The 20,711-nt window shown below is 36.2% G+C and overlaps 1 protein-coding gene across 2 annotated transcripts in view; it reads left to right on the top strand.

Annotated features, from left to right (window-relative positions):
- DIAPH3 (diaphanous related formin 3) overlaps window positions 1–20,711 on the top strand; it is a 486,334-nt gene that overhangs the window by 59,915 nt on the left and 405,708 nt on the right. For both annotated transcript variants that reach the window (XM_058548276.1, XM_058548275.1), the window contains one exon: window positions 13,118–13,222. In XM_058548276.1, coding sequence (XP_058404259.1) covers window positions 13,118–13,222 — 105 coding nt within the window. The remainder of the gene's footprint in view (window positions 1–13,117; window positions 13,223–20,711) is intronic.

Raw genomic sequence — 20,711 nt, 5'->3', positions numbered from 1 at the left:
CTTCTTTGACGTCTTCCCATGGTCTCCCAGACCTAGGCACTCCTTAAGCCTGCTTCTCAGAGCTGCTTGTGTGTAAGTCCCCTATGGAATTTATCCTTTTATTTATTATTTTGATATCGATCTCCCCACCAGTTTAATCCGTGGAGCATCACCCAACTGGTTTATCATCCCAAACAACTGCCTGTCTAATTAAGCGCAACTTCCTAACTTTTAAGATTTCTGAGATACTACATTTCTCTTTGCCTTAAATTCTATGTTTAGAGGAAAATTAGCTTTAATTGCTAGTTTGCCCAATAACACAAAAATATTAAAATAATAAACAGGAAGAGAGGTTTCATGCATTCATACTTTTTCTTGTTTTCTCACTTCTGCTGTTGAGAGAATGAAATCTATACAAGAAAGGTCATCTATCAGGATGTGATCATTAACAGGTGTTAAATGAGTGCCAATGGTGATAAAATTATTCTGACAAAAATTATTTAAATTTTGGACTTCCTGTCATTACATTAAACATGTAAGAAATGGTATAATAAAATTGCACAAAGTACTTAAGTATGAATAGTGATGCGCTAATCTTTTCTTGGGTAGATGTTTATCACGTTTTATCGTAATGTAGGCGAAAGCGCATTTATAAAATGCCATCATCATTATCTCTTAAGCATGTGTTTGAAGTGTCTACTGGCATTAAGAGCTTAGATGACCTGCTATTTAATAGAGGTATTGGCTTTTAGTGTGGGGAAACATAGATAATACTAAAGGCATTCACAATTTGATTTTTGAAACAATTTTCAGTGTGTAATATAAAAGTGAATCTACTTTTGTTTAGCAGTGTTTTTTTTTTAAATAAGACTATTTCAGGTATACAAAAAAGAATAGAACATAATATAACAGACACTGCCACAGATTTAATTGAAGTACCTGTGTACCCCTTCCGATCCTGTTCTTTCCTCTTCCTTAATTCCTGAGGGTGAACAATACCCTGAATTCCATGGTTTTGTTCTTGTGTTACAAAAACTTCTTTGCTGTGTAATAATGACAAATGCAAAGAAAAAACTTTTTTTCTTTTGAGCCGTTTGATAAGTTGCTGACTCAATGCCCCATAATCCCCTAACACTTTAATATTAGTCCTTACAAATACGGATATCCTCCTACATAACCACAATACAGCCACTAAAATCAGAAGATTAACAGTGATCAATTTGTATCAACTAATCCTCAGATCCTGTTCAAGTTTTACCAGTAGTGCCAAAAATGTTCTTTATCACAAAACAATCTAGTTCAGAATCATACGCTGCATTCAGTTGTCATGTTTTTTTAACCTCCTTCAGCCTGAAATCCATCCTTAGTCTTTCCCTGTATTTTATGAACTTGATGCTTTGAAGATTCTGCCTGGTTAGTTTGCAGAAAGTCCTTACATTGGTATTATAAGGCTTTTTAAGTTTTGCAAATCTGTTGGATATAAACAAGTGACCTCCAACTTTAAACAGTTTATTGTTTTATGGTCATAAGTGAGGATCAGCATCTCTTCACACATTTATTGGCCCTTTGTATACTCTCTTTGAATTTCTTGTTCATATCTTTTGCCTGTTTTGTTATTGGGGTTTTTGTGTTTTTCATATTGATTTATAGAATTTGTCACATCCTGAATAATGCTCGTGGCAGTTTATATGAGTTCTAAGTATCTTGTCCCACTCTGAGTCTTGTCGTCTTACTTTCTTTTGCGGGGGAGGGATTCAAGTACAGAAATGTAAAATTCAGTGTGACCAGGTTTATGAATCTTTTTACGGTTCGTGCTTTTTGTATATTATTTAAGAAACTCTTCTCTATCCTGACGTCGTAAATTTGTTCCTCTGTATTTCTAAAATTGTTAGAATTATATATCTTTATGCCTGTGAAACGTGGATCCAATTGTTTTTTTACATGAATAACTAGTTGTTCCAGCAGCATTGATTCAATAGCCATTCTTGTCCGTCATTTGTAATGCTATACGTTGTTTCTGTATATATGTGGGTTTGCTTCTGAGGTTTGACTTTTCTCCATTGGTCTATTTGTCTAGCTCTGCCTCAATATCTAAGACCCCCTTCTCTCTTCAAAGTCATCTTGTCAATTCTTGAACTTTTTGCATTGTTTATCTTAATTTTACGATCAATTAGTTAAATTTCATTATAAACTCTGTTGGGATCTTGACTGGAATTGCAATGAATTTATTGATTTAGGCAAAATGGATACCTTTGTGATATTGTTTTTGCATCTGTGAACATTGTATATATTATATCTCTAGTTAAAATTTATTTAGATGTTATCTGTTTCTGAACAGTAAAACTTTGTAATTATCATCCTAGAGTTCTTGCACACCTTTTATTAGATTTGTACCTTGGTTTATTTCTAATATGTAACTAGTATCTTTAAAATATTAAATTTTCTACTAATAATATTAATTTTTGTGTATTGGTTTTGGTATCCAGTAACCTTAAGATTCTCACTAGTTTTTATTTGTGGATTCTCTCATTTTTCTATGCATATAATCAGAATATCTGTGAATAACTTTGGTTTCTTTTTTTATTCTCATTTCTTTCCATTGCACTGACTAGAATTCTATAATGAAAGAGGCTAAAACTGTCTTGACTGTTAATGTTTTTTGGATCTGAGATTTTACTCCAAACATAATAAACTCTGAATTAGGGGAACTGAGAAGCTGGTCTTTCCTGAAGATTTCTGTGTACCCACCGAATATCTGCCCCACCTTTCAAAAAAGTCATCTTCTGTCTTCACAATGAAGATCAAATGTGATCAGTTCCATGATGCCTTTTCTGATAACCCTAGAAAAGAGAATGACTATGTTTTTTCTCTGTTCCTAAAGTATTTAGTAAAGGCCTTTTTTCATTTTTCATTTCAGTCACTTGAATTAAGTTGGGTAGCCCCTCACTAGGTCTAGGCCTTTCAATAGGGTAGATGCTTGGCTCAGCTAATTTTTATCCTTTCAACTGGAGTATATCCTCCGTTACTGATTAAATGAGTGTCTATGTATGATACATTGTTTTCTTTAATTTGTTGATTCATTAGATCAGTTTTCTCATCTTTTTATAAGAACTGTATTTTATTGGACAGTGAACCTTTAATTTGATTCATCTCTGGCTCCTTAGTGCCTTCATAGTGCATATTGCATGTATTGTCAAGTGAGTTGATCTGTTTATTCCGCTTTGGTAAAGACCATGTTTAAGCAATCATATGATGTAAATTAGTACACACAGAGTTAAATATTGAGGTGTCTTTGTGTTCTTCTTAGCTTTGTAGTCAATTCAGACATCTTTGAAATGTAAGGTTCAGAGGAAGAAAGAACTCAAGTGAACTGATAAAATTGAGTTTGATACTTTTTGGCACAGTTGTTGGGAGGAGGGTTCATCTGACTAACTTTATTCTGTGTTGCCACTCTTTGGGTATATGCTAAGGACAATTTTTCTTTTTTCTTTTTCTATCTTTGTTTACTCTTTAATCTTTGGTGTTAAGGATTTATGCATAAGTATTTCTTTAGTCAGATAAATGCATGCCTATTGTGTTGAATGTGTAAGTGATATCTTAAGGGTCACCAGGAGTCTGAATGAAAAGAGAAACCCACAAAGACTCCTTTGTGTTAATTCTCTAAGGGTTTATTGACTGCTATAGATTCCTACCAGCAGTTAGTTTATTTCAAGTATTAGCATTCTTTACAAATCTACTTTTCTGTATCATGAGCATTTTTTATTTCTTATAAACTTAAAAAGTGTTTAAGTTTGACCAGATAAAATGAGAGAGGTTCTATTGGAATGCTTTGTTTTGATCTATTAGTTGTCACCCTTTTCTTCTCCTTTAGGTAAAAATTGAAAAATTTGGGGAAAGCTGGTTTAAAAGCAATCCAAATAATTATCCAAATATGAGGAGGAGGAAGAGAGTATAGAAGTGTAAGGCAATTGTCAAGTTGATTCATGGGTTGTGTTTGTCATGGGGGGATAACGTCAATGCCTAGTGGTTTCCTCTAGATCCAGACAAATGAGAAAACAAATGATTTAGGAGCATTGGGTTTTTGCCTAGTGGGACTTTGTTGAACCAGTCAAATGATTAGAGGGGTGAATTTTAAAAGGATAAATGTTATGGTAATGTTGAAGCATACTCGTTCACTAATTAGGAAGTGTGCAGGTACAGCCTTTTCTAACTGTGAAGGCTTTTTCTCAGTCTTGAAATACTCTTCTCTAGAAAAGTCAGTCTTTGTATCTGAAGTCAAATGACCATTTTATTTATGTAATTTATGAAGAAATGACCATTTGTTTAGAAAAGCAAATAAATGAATGAAACCCTTTTTATCAGTAGCGGTGTTCTTATCTGCTAGATTACATAACAGTTGTCTTTGATTGTAGGTGCATAAGCTTGAATAGTTTCAGCAAGATTGTATTCCAAAATAAATTAGAGTTGTGCAGTTCCCTGCATGTTCATCTCATTTGTTGTCTATTCTGTTAAAATGTATAGTATATGGAAAAAAAAAAGTGATACTTCCTTGTTTTGTTTGTTCCTTGGTACTGGCATTAGAATAAATTGAAATTTGGTTTCAAATGGAGATAGTTCACACTATTTCCATTAGCTCCAGTTAGAATATTTGGTCAAATAATAGTGTTTACAAGTTCATTGTCAATCTCTGGGTAAATGCCATTTTCTGGCTGCTGTCATATTAATGAGCTAGCCATCTGACTCCTTGTTAATTTTAATGGATATTGAGTAAAGACATTGTGGATAGAACAGTGAAAATCCAACCCACTTGTGGTAAAACCAAAAAAAAACCTCTTTATAATCACATTTTTGTAAAAAAAAGGATTATTATAAAGGTTTCTATAAGAACATAGTAAAAATGATGAACAAAAGAAAGATAAGCCATTTTATAATTTTAGCATATTTATGGACATCTTGAATATAAAGCAGTAATAAATGTAATTCCCAGTTCCAGGTTCTTGGTTGTATTCATCTTTTAAAGCTTTTCTAATTTTACTTAAACCTAATTTAAGAATAAAATTTGTTAAATTGCAGAACTAGATAAGATTCAGTTAATGTGCACTATTTGAGAGTATATAATTACCTGGAATGAGATCATGAAATCTTCCGTTTTTTATTTGTCACTAAACCATTCATGGTAGTTAGAACCTACCTCAGTAGGGGGATAAATATGAGCATGACTTTTTGACATTGTGTGATATGGAAGATGAATTCCAGTGTGGTGAAGGACAGAATTACACCTTTAGAAGAAATATGGGTGAAACTGCTTATAGGATGTGAGCCCTGAAGTCTCAGAAGTAGTTAGGGGATCATTGTGGACCTCTTCAGATGCTTAATCAGTTTGTGGCTATAGTGATAAAACGTTAGCAAAACAGACTGCTACCAAAAATAATTATTGGCTTTAACCCATGAAACAAAACAGAATACGCTACTAAAATGAGATGATTGCTGTTGACCTAATAAGAATTAATGTTTGGTTTTGGTATTGCTGTGCTTTCAATTTTTACCTTCCAATATTATGCTTATTGATCCATTAGTAGACTCTTTTCTGTATCCATTTTATAACTCTATTCATGCCTTGGCCTGTCTGTAGTGTTTTTTCTTCTCGGGGTGAATTAGCTTGCACCTGACCATCTTCAACTTGCTGCTTATATATATTTGCTTAATTCTCCAAATAGTCAATCATTTTAAATTTAATCTGACTCTCCATGGTGTTAACTATCCCACTCAACTTGATATATGTAAATCTAATGAGCACGCTGTCTTGTAAAATCCACATCCATGAATGAAAATAGTCTAGTTTGTAACTCAGTTGAAAAAATGTCCACTCTGTTTGCCATTCTCTACTTGATTTCTCCTAGTGCTCTAGCAAGTTACATGTATGTGCATGAGAATTAAGATTATATCTTTTTTCCTCTCAGTTTGCCAAAGAAAACGTGGAAAATATTTATTTAGTGCCAGTATTTTATCAGTCTAGGATGGAGTCAAAGTGTCTAGAAATAGTAGCAAACTTGTAAGTTCCTGGTTTGTGGGAACTTACTGGCCCATCCAACACACAGGAAGGATGCTTTGGAGTATTTTAAAAGCTGCTGGCTTGACTACATGCCATTGACCTGGTTTCTAGGTCAGGGCCGCCACTGACCCATTTGGTGATCTTGTGCAAGTTAGAAAAAGGTATATCCCTTCATCCCTCTGAGTGGACAGAGCACCACACAAAGTCACACAGTTTGGTGAGTGAAGTCTGAGTAGGATCTCAGCCCCACTGACCCCTCAAGCAGGTGCCACTGGGGAGAGATCAACCGTACACTGATCCTGTTCCAGGGCACTGAGGTTGTGTGGTTCTGCTAGTGATCCCTGAGAACTTGATGGATTTCAGCTTGGCCAATTTTACCTGCGTCAGTACCACTGCCTGAAGGTTCTACCTCTGGGTGTGGACCTTGTTTCCATTAGTGTTTTAGGCTGGGGCTGTGAGTGTTATCTTTAGCTCCAGCTCCGGCTCCCAGAAAATTACCTATATTTCAGATGTTTGTCCCAAAATAGGATTATGAAATTCTATTTGGGAACTTTGGTTACATCTCATTTACTTAACAATTATCTAAAAAGTAACCACTGTGGTCTATGCACTGTGAAAGAGACAGCAAATGTAGAAAAAAATCTTTTAAAAGTTGTCTGTGAAGCAGAAAAAAGTCATATAAAGGAGAGCTAGGGTTGAGGGAAGGCTTTTTTTTTTTTTCCTTTAATTTTAATCCATTAAGGGCTAACATGTTTATATATTGAGACCCAAACAACTAAGAAGAATTTAGTGGAACAGGATTGAAAAAGGGTAATTGATGGGCCATGCCCTTTTAGGAGGTGAGAGGAAAGAGGATCCAGAGCAGAAATGAATGGGATTATCTTTGGATAGATGCAGGAATTGGTACAGAAAGATGAGTGTGCAAATAAATTGGTGATATAAGAAACAGGAAATTGAATGATAGCATTCTTTTCACAGAGGAAACTGAAATTTGCTTACTGAAAATGACAGGTAGAAGTGGTAGTTTCATAGCTCCTGGATAATGGCAGGTTTAAAATAAGTACCTGAGAGAATGTGAGGAGGAGAGACTAGTAGGATTTCCCATAAATGCTGTAGGAAGTGATGGATCGTAGACTTAGTCTACATTGGGAGAAAATGAAGAGGGTCAAGAAACTGGAGGTTTTATTGAGGTCAAGGAATAGGTGGCTTGGGAATAGGAGAAGTGAAGATAGAAAATTGAGGTTGGAGAAAAGGATCATGGAGATGATGATGATACCAGAGGTGGAACAGTTTCTAGATAATTAAAAGGTCTCAGCGTGGTCATGAAGACTGCGGCTGAGGAAAGTGGAAGTGAAGATTGCTGGTGATGGGGAAGCCGAAGACTGGGTGGCAAGGCGTGGGATGGCAGAGGAGTCGACACAAGGTATTGACAACGTAAGAGAAAAGTCTCATAGTGTTAGCACCAAAGGAAATGGGATTTAGATGATAATGGAGATAAATAATATGGAAATAAGAATGGAGAGAGAAGATAGACCAGAGTTCAAATCTAAGCTACAGGACTATGGTCAACTTAAAGAATTTCTGTAAGCCCCAGTTCTCTTATCAATGGAGAGAGGACAGTACACACCTCCACAGGGTTATTAATGAGGATTAATTAAAAGTGTTTATAAGTGTTTACAACAGTGCCTGGCTCAAGAATTTAACCCTTACTGAAAATTACAGGAATACTAAGTCTTTATGAAAAAGATGTAGAAAGGGTTACTGGGAGAATCAGAGCAGATTTGGAATAAAAATGGGGAGGAAATGTGAGTAACTTGAAGTTTGTGTTTTGGAAAATTCTAAAGGTGCCTGACCTTTAGATTTTGAGTGCAATTCTGTTACCTCTGTCTTAACTCTTCCTCTCTGTAACCTCGGATATGTCTTGATAGTGGTTTCTTTACTTCCCTCCCCTCCATCAAGTCCATGTGTATTTATTGTAGCCAAATACACTACAAATTTATTCTTCTTATTTACTGGACTTTAAAAAAGTTACTTTTTTAAGAGTGAGGGATGTTCCATTTTTCTAGTTCTTTTCAAATTATTTTTTTTGTGTGAGGAAGATCAGCTCTGAGCTAACGTCCATGCCAATCTTCCTCTTTTTTTTTGCTGAGGAAGACTGACCCTGGGCTAACATCCATGCCCATCTTCCTCCACTTTGTATGGGACGCCGCCACAGCATGGCCTGACAAGTGGTGTGTCGGTGCGCGCCCGGGATCCAAACCCGGGACACCAGCAACGGAGCTCGTGCACTTAACCACTGTGCCACGGGGCCGGCCCCTCAAATTATTTTTTATAGCAGAATATTTATGAATGTTTCAATTTAGTCTTAAACTTTATTTTGAAATAATCTTAGACTTAAGCAGAGTTGCAAAAATAATACAGAGTTCTTGTATACTCTTCACTCAACTGCCTCTAATGTCAACGTCTTATATAACTTAAGTGCAATTATTAAATGTAAGAAATTAACATTGGTATAATACTAACTACAGACTTTATTCAGATTTTTCTAGTTTTTTCACTCATCTGCTTTTTCTGTTCTAGGATCCAATGCAGGATCATATCTTGCATTTAGTTTGCCGGGTCTCCTTAGTCTCCTGTAATGACTGACACTTATTTTTCATGACCTTGACACTTCTGAAGAATACTGTTTAGTTATTTTGTAGGGTGCCCCTCAATTGGGTTTCTTTTTGCAGTATTAATTCTCTCTATTTCTAAAATCTGTCCCTAGTGCCAGCAGACTCACACAGCAAAACAGCGCAGTGATTCAATTTAGGTACATTTTTTAATTAGAAAGTAATTAACTAAAGGAAAATTACTTTTTGGTGTTGCAACTCCCAATTTCCCCAGGCAAAATTGTGTCTAAACATGTATATGAAGGTAGGGCTATACATGAATTAATGTATAATGTATGTTGCTAAAGTATTAATACAACTTTTACAATCAAAACAATAATTACTCTTCAGACAGGCAGAAACTAAAGTTTTGATTTGATGACTACTCATATAATATTTTTGAATGAGGTATTCAGCTAAATAGCCAAATGATAAGGTTTTTCCATTTTAAGACTATTTATCTCATATCCACTGAAATATTAGCTTCATTCAAATTACTCATCAGGCCTTATTTAATGGTGTTCTATGTATTTTCTGTTCAGTATTTTATTTATAATAGATATTTCATGAATTGCATACATATATATTGATATATTGAAGTAAATTGCATTTCAGGGCTATTTTACAATTGGTAGCTGCAGTATCATTTTGTGCCTATGCAGTGTGGTAGACGTCTTGACCTATGTTTGAATAGAAGAATTGGTTAATATACGGTGGTTTATGTTGCTTGTTTAGGCCAAATATGCGGGTTTCTGTATTATTCAGTTCAGTTTAGAAAGAAGCCTTATTATGATATAAAATAAGTTATTTTCAAATGTTGTAGTGGATGCTGTTGGTGCCCCTCCAAGGCCCCCTTCACTAGGCTGCTACACACATACCCCAGGTGATGAGTGTTAGCTCCTAGTGGCTCACTGCTGTCCCCCTTATCCACAGGTTTGGCCTGAGGGAACTAGGGTCCTGCAGCTAAGGGCTGATTGATTTGAGGGGGTCGAGTCTGGCCTCTCTCTCCAGGTGCTACTGATAGCAGTGCAATTCAGGCTGAAGTGAGAATCCAGCTGAGGCCACCTTTTTAATTGTCTCTTCCCTCTGCCCTGTCTTACTTCTCGCACTCCTCTTATCCTGAGAGCATCCTCTCCACTAACTATCTGCACCTGAATCCCTGTCTCAGGCTCTGCCTCTAGGAAACCTGACCTAAGACAATGGAGATACGATATGATCATTTTGAGCAGATGTAAACCAAGTAACGTGAAAATTGATAACTTGCTCACAAGGGACCTGTTATAATTTCCTGGAAATTGCACTAGACTAGGGGTCTAGACTCCAGTTCTCGAGTTTCTAATAACCAACTAGCTCTGAAAAGTCATTTCATTTATGGAGCTTAGACTTGGTGACATTCAGACTCTCATGTTGAAGATTTTTCTCTTAACGCAAGGGGTTATTAAATGAAGTTACTTGGCTTCCCCGAGGCCCCCAACTCCAGTTTCTTAGATAGCCTTGGAAGATGCTTAGCTTAGCTCCTTTTGAATTGAAACATGGATGTGCATTTTCTAGGAAGAAGTTTCCAATACATTTCCCAAGGATTTTGTGACCCCTAGAAGTTAGTACCAATGTCTCATAGGATTTTCTTCTTTTAGCCCTTTATATTAGAGATTCAAAATCTATTCTAAAAATACTACAACCTTTATACACACATACATATGTATGTATTTTTTCTTTCCATTGCTCCCATATTTCTCCTTTTCCTTTTATAAAAGGCAGAGTTTTTCTTACTCTTTCCAGTGCCATTTCCTCCTGGACATACAGAGAATGACCACATGTTAGATAAGTTACATGCCTACTCAGTGCTCCTGAAAGGTTTGTGGTATTATGTAGTTGACTCCAAACTTCTTGGTAGTGTCATTTCTTCTCTGTTTCCTTTTCATTTTTAAACAGGGACTGCCTTCATGCTTTTGTCATGAAGATGAGTGCAATGTTTAGACAAGCCAGAGGAAGGAGGTTGGGAGAACTCTGGGTCTCTCCCTTAATTCCAAATATACCACTTTTGTGTATGGGCTCATGTCATCTTGAAGATGCATTTCCAAAAAGAAAGCAGTAGTCTTTTTTTTTCTTTGAACTGTTCACCTTGAAATTTTATTTTGATTTGAGCCACAACTAATGGGCTTTCTGTTTTTTAGTATTCTGTATCTGTTAAGTATTTTAATTTGCTGGTTAAAGAGGTTGGGTCATATCTGGCCATTAGAAAATAAAAACATAGTGAATAATTTAAAACAGAGGTTCTACGTGCTCTTAGGTCTCCCCGTCTTTTATAACAATTATTCCCTGACTTCCCCATTACTTTCTTGCAGTGAAATTCTTTATAGATAAGCTATCTACACTCATAATTAAAAAAGCCAACAAAATGCCTTACTGTACTATATAATAAAACAATGTGTTTCAAAATAAACAATTGGCCATGTCTACTCAAGAAATACAATAAAGTCACGTTCTTGAATCTTGGCCTCATGCCACCGTGAGTACAACAGCTAACAGTGTAGGTTGATATAGGTATACTGTTCTGGTGATTCAAATACTACAAGTGGTTGTCCTGGATACCTACATTTCAGAAATGGAGCACGACTGATGGTAAAGCATAAAAAAAGAAAAGAAAACACAGCGTAATTATAATTTACAGAGTGATTAGATTCTTGAAGATTCAATGTATATTAAAACCATGCAATACAAAGTATTTAATATGTAACAATTTACATATTCATTTAATTTTACGTCTAATTCCATTGAATTAGAGGCTAGGCTTAGATAATTATCATTCTCTGTACACATATCTCTGTAAGATATGTGCATCTCTCTGTGGGACACAGGACAGTTTCCTCTTGCATAGGACTAGCCCTTGTGTTAGAAGTTTTAGCACATCTTTCCTCTGTAAATACTGGTAGCATTGCCTCCGTGACCATTGACAACCAAAATGCCCCAAGACATTTCCAAAATCCTTCCTAACTGGTGTTAAAGCCTATTGGGAATCACTGGTTTAGAGAGAAAAATGAAACAAAACGAACCATTATTCACAAAATAGGATATTTATTAACCAGAACAGCCGAGAGTGACATTACTAATTACTACCTTTTATTGGAATGTCAGATGGAACAACTTCTCAGATCTTAAATATTTATATCAAGGTGAAATGAAGGGAATTTTGACTTTTAAGTGCTTGAAGGGATTGGTAGCCAAAAACTGAGTCAGCTAAAGGCATAAACTACAGTGACTGATGAATTGTAGCACCCTTATAAAACTTGGAAGAAATTTAACCTGCTGGGCTCCATAGGTGATCTAAAGTCCTGATTTTTATGGACCTGATTCTGAGTGGATATAGAGTTTATACATACCTTCCTTCTCCTTCAGCCATTTGTCTACCTTAGCAGGTAGACAATTCACATATTTATGTGGATAGCCTTGACTTGTGTTTTTAGTCAGAATTAGGCCTGTAGCAGGATCCAGATTACTTAAACCCTTATTTTGATTGATGCTGTTGAGAAATGTTGGATTTTTGGATGGTACCTCTTTTTATGAGTGTAACTTTTATATGATTTAGAACAAAGAATAAATTAACTAGTTAATGAATATTTTTGACAGGAGTAGAGACAAAACTATAGAATGTGTTGCCTTTTGCCAGGATTGGTACTAGGTATTTGATATATGCTTGTAGCTATCAGATTCTGGAGAGTGGTTGGCTTATTTACCTTTTCATTTTTATGATACATGGAGCAGCTCTTTCAAAATGGGGCAAGTCAGGGGCTGGCCCGGTGGCGCAAGTGGTTTAGTGGGTGCACTCTGCTACAGCGGCCCGGGGTTCACTGGTTCTGATCCTGGCTGTGCACCGACACACTGCTTGTTAAGCCGTGCTGTGGCGGCGTCCCATATAAAGTAGAGGAAGATGGGCACAGATGTTAGCCCAGGGCCAGTCTTCCTCAGGAAAAGAGAGGAGGGTTGGCATCGGATGTTAGCTCAGGGCTGGTCCTCCTCACACACACAAAAAAATGGGGCAAGACAGCTTCAGGTACAGCTGTTGGGGAACAAAATGTGTGTGTGTACATATATAAATATAAATTGAAATTGTGAATCCTAATGACCTTATGAAAGGCAGAAATTGTCAACTGTCTAATTATCTATAGTGACGTGAATGTAATTTTACTAGCCTGCTGTGAATTTAAAAAGTTTTTCTGGTAAGTGCTTTTTACTTGTTAAAATGATCTAGAATATTTTCTTCTCTGTGTCTCCAGCTCTTTTCTCTCTCTTTCCTCCAGGCAGAACTACACGTAAATCATTCCAAAACAATTAATGCTGCTTTACTCACAAATTATTGATTTTTCCATTCATAGTGTATGTAGAATTGCTGCTTTACTTAGATTCTAAAATGAGGCTTTTTAATTGTGTTTTCCAGGAAGATATGAATTTAAATGAAGATAAAAAGGCACCATTGCGGGAAAAGGACTTCAGGATCAAAAAAGAAATGGTGATGCAGTACATTAATACTGCTTCCAAGACAGTAAGTAAAACTGTCAAGTTGAAAAATAACAGCTGAAACTTGTTGTAGGATGGAAAACAATGCATTTATCTAATGAAGTGCTTAAGTTTGCGGGTAATCGTAATCAGAGGGCTTTTGAGTGTGTAATTAAAGGCACAAGTATGATTTTGTTTAATTTAAAAATATTTCTCATCTTAAAACTTTTAAACTGCTTTTGTTTTTTAGCTACTCAGATTGCTAAGAAACACCGTGATTGGTTGATCTATTCACTCTCAGACATCTTTCCTTGTTAGTGAATTAAGACAGATATTGATTTCCAATGTCTCTTATAAATTGGGATAATGTTTGTATTATAGAAAAATGAGACTGATTTTACTCTAACTACCTACATCAGAATACATAATAGTGGCTTAGAGGCATATCTTTAATGTGAGTTTCCCTATGGATAAAATTATCTTGTAACAAATTATAAATGTAGATATATGAAAGGAGCATTAAGCCTCCACATGGCTGCCAGTTTTCCAGGGAAACATGAAATGTGTAGGTGGAAGTAATGACTAAATGTCTAGGAAACCATGACTGGCACACAGAATCAATTACATTTATTTCATGGAACAACAAATGAGCTTGACCAGTCATATAAAAATTGTGAATAAATGGATGGGTTGAAAAATGTAAAACGGAAGCTAATGAACAAGCGATTGGCAGAAAGACAGTAGAAAATGATGTTAGCTCAATTTAAAATAGAGTTGGACTAGAAGAAAATAACTTAACACACCATAGTTTTCACTGGATACTTTAACCTAAGGCCAGGTTATAAGAATATAAGTTATTTATACTTTTAACTCCATTTATCTACTAGACCAGTCAGTGACTCTGAGGTATTTCTTTTGGAAGAAAGATTCAAGTGATGTTTAATTTTTAAACATATCTCATGTTTTGGCAGCCTGATGTTCAGCTGTAGAAATCACTGAGTACTGTGCTGTTTTTAGCTCTTTATATAAATGGGCTCTGTACCTGCTATTGTGATACAAATTGCTTTTGTCCCTTAATGATACTCAGATATCACAAATTAGCATTAGGGGTCTAGGAGTCAGAGCTCTTGTGTTTTGGATCGTCTTATTTATCCTCTATTTGGTCTTAAGTGTCTTATTTTACCTCTCTGATCCTCAATTTTCTCATCCCTAAGATGGGACTAATACCAACGTCATAGGTTTGCTTTTAGAATTAAATTGTTTATTCCATGATTAGAACATAACAGATGTTTTGAAACTGGTGGCTGCCTCTATTAGTAGCAGTGGTGGTGGTAGTAGTCGTGATACCGAGCAAAGGGCTTGCTCTGCTTGCCGCGATCTAAGCAAGTTAATCACAAGTTAGAGATGGAGAAACGAAGTTTAATTAGATTAGCCGGCAAATCGGAAGACAAGTGACTAATGTCTCAAAGACCCATCTTCAAAGATTACAGAATCTTGAGGCACTTATATGGGGAAAATGGGCAGTAAGGAGGGGGTCCAGGGATGTTGGTCTCCAGGTATGACGGGCTCCAGCCATCCCATTGTTCCATTCTTCTGTCGGCTGTGATGGATACCTTGTAGGTGTGTTTCTCGTCTGTGGTCAGCCTGTTCCTGGAGAGAAACGCAGAACAAAGTTTTTAATTTATCAAGCTACTGGGAAGTACATATGTAAGTTGAGGCCATAAATCAGGAGAGCATGTGACTTTTTTTGGAGTACGTGCAGAGCAGCGAGTAGTGACACGGAGGAGGGGCTGGGGCCATTTAGGGTAACAAGATGGCCTCACTTATGCTCTCTTTCAATTGTTTTTTATTTTTCTTTGTGATTTTTTATTATTCTTACTGTTGAAATCATTATACCATAATGATAAATGTATTTCAGTAAAAATGTAAATTTACTATTAGTGAGTCTACATTTCTCAGACATTCATTCGTTCACTTGGTACCCCTTTATGAAGTATCTGTATGTCAGGCACTATGTTAAGCCCTGGAGATGGAGCCCCAGGAGAGTCTGTCACTGTCCCATGGAACAACATAGCACACATGTAACAGAAACAAACCGTGTAGTGGGAGGTGAAATGTGAAGTGGAGAACAAACCAGGGGGAGTGGAGATGGCATAACTGTTTTATGAGTCATCAGAAGAGACTACCCTGTTAGTAAATTTTAAATCCAATAATCGTGAATTCACTTACTATAATTACACGAGATACTACATTAGTTAGAACTGGTTTAGAAAACCTTGGCATAATAGTGTATTTTAATTCTTGATTTTGAGATAATAAAGAGACTTTTTAATAGAAGAACAAACCGTTTTGCACTTCATTATAGTGGATCTATTTCAGTTTGCATTCACTGATTTTAAATGTTAATCCTCTAATCATTTTGGACTATGGTTGGAATTTATTTACCAGAATTAGATAATTAGATTACCAGGATTGAAATAGATTAGTCATCTAAAGTATGATTAAAGCTTTGACTCATTTAATTAGCGTGTGGAGGATCATGACTTTTCCTAGGAGGCTTGTGAATAATTTGGCAGATGGTTAACATTGTAGAAAGTTCAAGCTGACCACTTGTCTATTGTTGCTCTGAAAGTAGAAACACATTTTAACTCTAGAATTTCAGACTTTGTCATGCCAGTATATTTAGGATAATGAGTACTGAAATAGTTTCTCTGAGAAAAACAATCAAAATTCATGGGTAGGTTATTCTAGAGAGAATGTGGGGAGTTTGTGTCAGATATACTTTTATCATTTTAGCCTTAGAATTTGCTTTGAGATTCTCTTTTGTGGTTAAGCATTAATATTATTTTTTGGAAAGTAGTACTGATGCCTACGGTTGATGACTTGAAAATACTTTAGAAATGTTAACCTTCAAACTAGCCTTGAAGTAGATAAGCTTGGTTTTAGAATAGGAAAAAACGAGACCATCAATCAAACTAGGTTATTTCCAAGACCTTAGTAAATTTCATTTTAGGTAGCCAAATAGTAAAACTGAATTTCTTCAGTTAGGAAAGATTATTAAAATTTTATTAAGCAAATGTATTTAGAGGGTAAAAATGCCAGACACCTTTTTCTAACTTCCTAGGGCATGGATATGTGATCCAGGTTTAGACAGTAGAATCTGATGGGCAGGTCTGCTGGGGGATTCTGGGAAAGGCTTCCCTCCCTCATAAAAGGATCCAGAGCAGGAAGCCACTTTTCTCTGCCATTCGACCTGGTTGTGAAAGGGCATGGGATGCTTGGCGCTATCATCATGGAGCTGCTGGTCTGGCCCGACGCAGTCCTACCTCCAGACTCTTCTGTTATGTGAGGTCATGCATTTTCTTATTTAAGCTGCTTTAAGGTGGGCTTTTGCTTTGCTGCTGTAAGCATCCTAATATACCATCCAGATACACTTTGCCTATGTGGGAATCGCTTTATCTCTAATTCACTCTGGAAATTACTCTTTCCATCCAAAGAAGCATCTTAAGAGACCCTCCCCTCACCCAGTATACTCAGAGCGTAGTTGAGAGAGGTACTACAAGGCTTGTTGGCCATTCCTTGGTAAATGACTTGCCTCAGATGTTGAGCAGCAAGTTTATTGGAGAAAACTTCTTACGAAAAGAATGATACAGACTTTACTTTTGTTTGATTACTAGCTAGAGGGTATGACTATTCTGCAGTTAGTGCTAAGGACCCTGGAAGGTCCTTATGGACATCATAGTCCAAATGAAAGAAAACCCACAGCGCTTGAACAATGTAAGAAGAAGAAAATTCTGGAACAGAACAGAGGATCTTTTAAGCTATCATTGCTTAAGAATTTTCCTCATTTTCTAAAGGGAAGGGAACTAGAATTTAATATACAAATCTACTATATAAATGTACTTAATTATGCCTAACCTAACTGTGAGTGTAGTTCTCGTTCTTTATTGTGATTTAATTATTTTTAATTCTTTGCTTCCCTTAAAATTCTTAAAGCACCCCTGCAGATATCATTAAATGATGATTTTTGTAGTTAAGATTCTTGTGTTTTGAGTGGACAGACCAGGCTTAGGAGATATCCTAATAGAGTTGCTGCCTTCACCAAGTTTTCCTTTTCCTCTTTCTTTTTGGTTGAGTGTATCCTACCCATTTTTCTGTGATACCAGTGTTTAGGTTGATGTTTATTTCTTATGGATGCTTGAGTTGTATTCAGGGTGAGCCGTGTCTGGGTGTATGGTGTCTGGGTAATATGAAAGTCTCCCATGACAGGGTTAACAGAAAGCCAACCATGGATTAATTTATACACAGTAAAAGAATGTTAAAAAGGATACCTGTAGAGAGTAGGATTTAGATCAATAAGATACATTTTTCCCTCCTCTGTTGCAAAGGATTAGTGAAAATAAAATATTCACTCTATCTTACCCTTCTGTTGAGAAGAAAGGACCTTCTATTTGCTGTTGCACTTTTAGGCTTTTTTAGGGTAATCTGTGATAACACAACTAGAGAATGCAGATACTTGAGAGGCCAAATCCTATATCCTAGAAAGTGAAAGAAAACCCCTGAAGAAGGAAGAGGCTGAGAGAGAGTCAGAGGGAGTGAAGAGGAGAATCAGCAAGGCCAAATTTGAGAGATAGGAAAGGACCTGAAAGATGTCCAGGCCTTTGTGGGGAGGTAGAGTTTCAGGGAGAGAGTGAGAGAGAGAAATTGAAACAGTTTTGAGGAAAATTTCTCTTTATGCTATGTAATATAATGTAATGCCTTTGTATGTCTCCAAGAGACATGGAGATAAGCATTGGCTCATCAGTGCTTTTGAAGTCATCTTTTTCTTTTTCTCCCAATTATTTTTTATGTATTGAGATGGTGAGACTGTCCAGGCAGTTTACCTCTATACAGATTACAACCAGGCTGCTACCTCTCAATGCATAGTCTTTTTGGCTGTATCATTAGGTGTGGATAAAATGCTTTAAAAATTTCTCTTCAAAATTTATACTACCAGATTCTTATGAATTCACTAGCTTGGAATCAAAAAGTTCTCGTGGGCTCCCTGCGTGCTGTCCCCCGGCAATGTGTTATCGGAATCTGTAACACAGGTGCAAGTAGCACTCGCATTTTAGTTCCTATATATGTTTAGTTTTTTCCTTTTTTTTTTTTAAAGATTTTATTTATTTATTTTTCCCCCCAAAGCCCCAGTAGATAGTTGTATGTCATAGCTGCACATCCTTCTAGTTGCTGTATGTGGGAAGCAGCCTCAGCATGTCCGGAGAAGCGGTGTGTCGGTGCGCACCCGGGATCCGAACCCCGGCCGCCAGCAGGGGAGCGCGCGCACTTAACCGCTAAGCCACGGGGCCGGCCCTAGTTTTTTCCTTTTTGATTTCTTTTTCCAGGGAATGAAGCAGAATTCCTCTTTCATTAGTGCTCCTGGATGTTGACTAGCTTCCTTTGACTTTAGTTTTTTTTCTTTCATAGTCAATCTGGACTGCAGTCAAGTAGTGCATTTATTAGAAAAGTTTGGGTAGCGTTTAACTTGACGACTTGAACCCTTCTCTAAGTATTTCTGTAGTTCCTGCTTGGTCTTCTTTAGTAAGAAAGTTAAATAACAGGTGTATTATAGAACATGGTTTTAAAGGCACATAGAAAGACTCGAACAAAAAGCTTTTTAAATAGCAGGATGAAATGACTGAGTGTACGTTGAATTCCTGAGTGTAGGATTATAGATTCTCATGAATGTGTGTATGTGTATGTATATATAGTGTTTGAAAGCATTTTGAAAGGTGTTACCACGGTAACACTTGTTCTAGCTCGGTAGGCCATGATGTTCTCAAGAATGGGGGAATGGTTTTCTGCAGTATCCTCCTTCTAGGCAGATCTTGATCAGAAAAGAACTGTTTTAAGAAAATATTAGTCATATGCTCATATTTCTGTATATTTTCTCTAGGTAGAAAAATCTAGGTTTGATTTATTTTAGCATTGATTTGTTAATATTGTAATATCAGTGAGGGCTTTTTCATACCTTCCAGTGTCTGTTTTTCTTAGAGTTCAGTTTCATATGTTAATTTTGGAAAACATAGTCAGATTCAGGTAAATCAAGTTGTTCTTTTTGTTTTATTTTCTCTCTTTTTGTTGTTGTTGTTATTTAAAAGGCTTATATTTTAACCACTAGAAACTTAGATGAACAAGACATAGTTTTACACATTTTTGATAGTTAACCTGAATTATTTTGGGGCTTATATTTCAGGCTAGGGATTTGATCAAAGCACCCCTGCAACACAAAACCTTGGTGAAAATATGTAGCTAGTGCTTGGTATTAGACACTTAACTTATTTATCAAAAATGCCCTTGCTTATGATACTTTGCTTGTTTGCCTCCAGGTCTCGCTTGCTGACTAGGAGAAAATTTCAGAGCTTCAGGGCAGTGAACCAATTTCTTGTTAACAGTATTTCCTAATAATCTATCTGGCACTTTAATTTCTATTTGTGCCTATATAAGACAGGTTTTATTTATATACAATTAAAATTATCTTCCAACAGCTCAGATTCATCCAGCTTCGTTATGAGTTGTTTCTGGGCAGCACCAGTGGTGTTTAATGTTCTCTGCTATTACTGCATTGTGTTTTTGTTTAGTCAGGAAGATGATAATGAAGAAAATAGTCATCTTTTCTTTTCTTTTTATAGGAAGAATTTATATTAGGTTCAAATTAGAATTGTATAATTTTGGTGTTTTAAAAATCTTATAGTTAAGATACTTTTTATTATAGCACTTTTTAAAAAGACTTGTCAAATATAGAAACATTGTTATTTACTAGTTAAATTTACTAGAATTTGAGAGCCTGACACGGTCAGTGATGCTTATACCAGTTGTGGCTTGAGAGGTCATCTGAGGTTGTTTTCATCTTGGTTATTGAGTTGTTTCTTGGTCTAAGATATTTTGCTCTGCTCATGCTTACTTATTAGATTTTTTATGAGCATAATTAAACTTATGTCTGATAACTGTAAAAGTAGTGAAAACTTTGAAAGTGCCAGAAAGAAAAGGGATGTGATTATGATGGAGGTAAGAAAATTTGGAAAGAAGGAACAGTTCTGAAGGAATAAGTGAAAATTGAGAAAAGTGTCTCATACAAAGTGTCTCTTTGTATGTAAAAGTGTCTTTCAGTGAATGAAGGGTGAAAGGAATTGCTGAAATGAGGCAAAAAAAGTAGCCAGGAACAATGGCTCTCATCCTTGATATCTGTTAGAATCATCTGGGGAACTTTAAAAATCTCAATGTCTGAGCCCTACCATTTAACAATTAAGTCGGCATTCCTGCAGGTGGGGCATCAGGCATCAGTGTTTAGTAAAACTCTCTTTGTGATTTCAGTGTACAGTCAAGGATGAGAACTACTGGGCTGTACAAGGTGAACCTCATCACTCGATGTCTTTTAGTATAACATTAATTCAACAAAAGACTAGGAGTTGATAGAATTTAAAGGCTAAGCATGGTGAACATTTACTCATAAAACTGTTATTAAGCCACTGTGGGTTCAAAGCTGGTTTGCATGT

The sequence above is a fragment of the Diceros bicornis genome, chromosome 9, assembly GCF_020826845.1.
Source record: "Diceros bicornis minor isolate mBicDic1 chromosome 9, mDicBic1.mat.cur, whole genome shotgun sequence".
In the NCBI taxonomy this organism is placed as follows: domain Eukaryota; kingdom Metazoa; phylum Chordata; class Mammalia; order Perissodactyla; family Rhinocerotidae; genus Diceros; species Diceros bicornis.
This window is presented reverse-complemented; position numbering and strand designations above follow the sequence as displayed.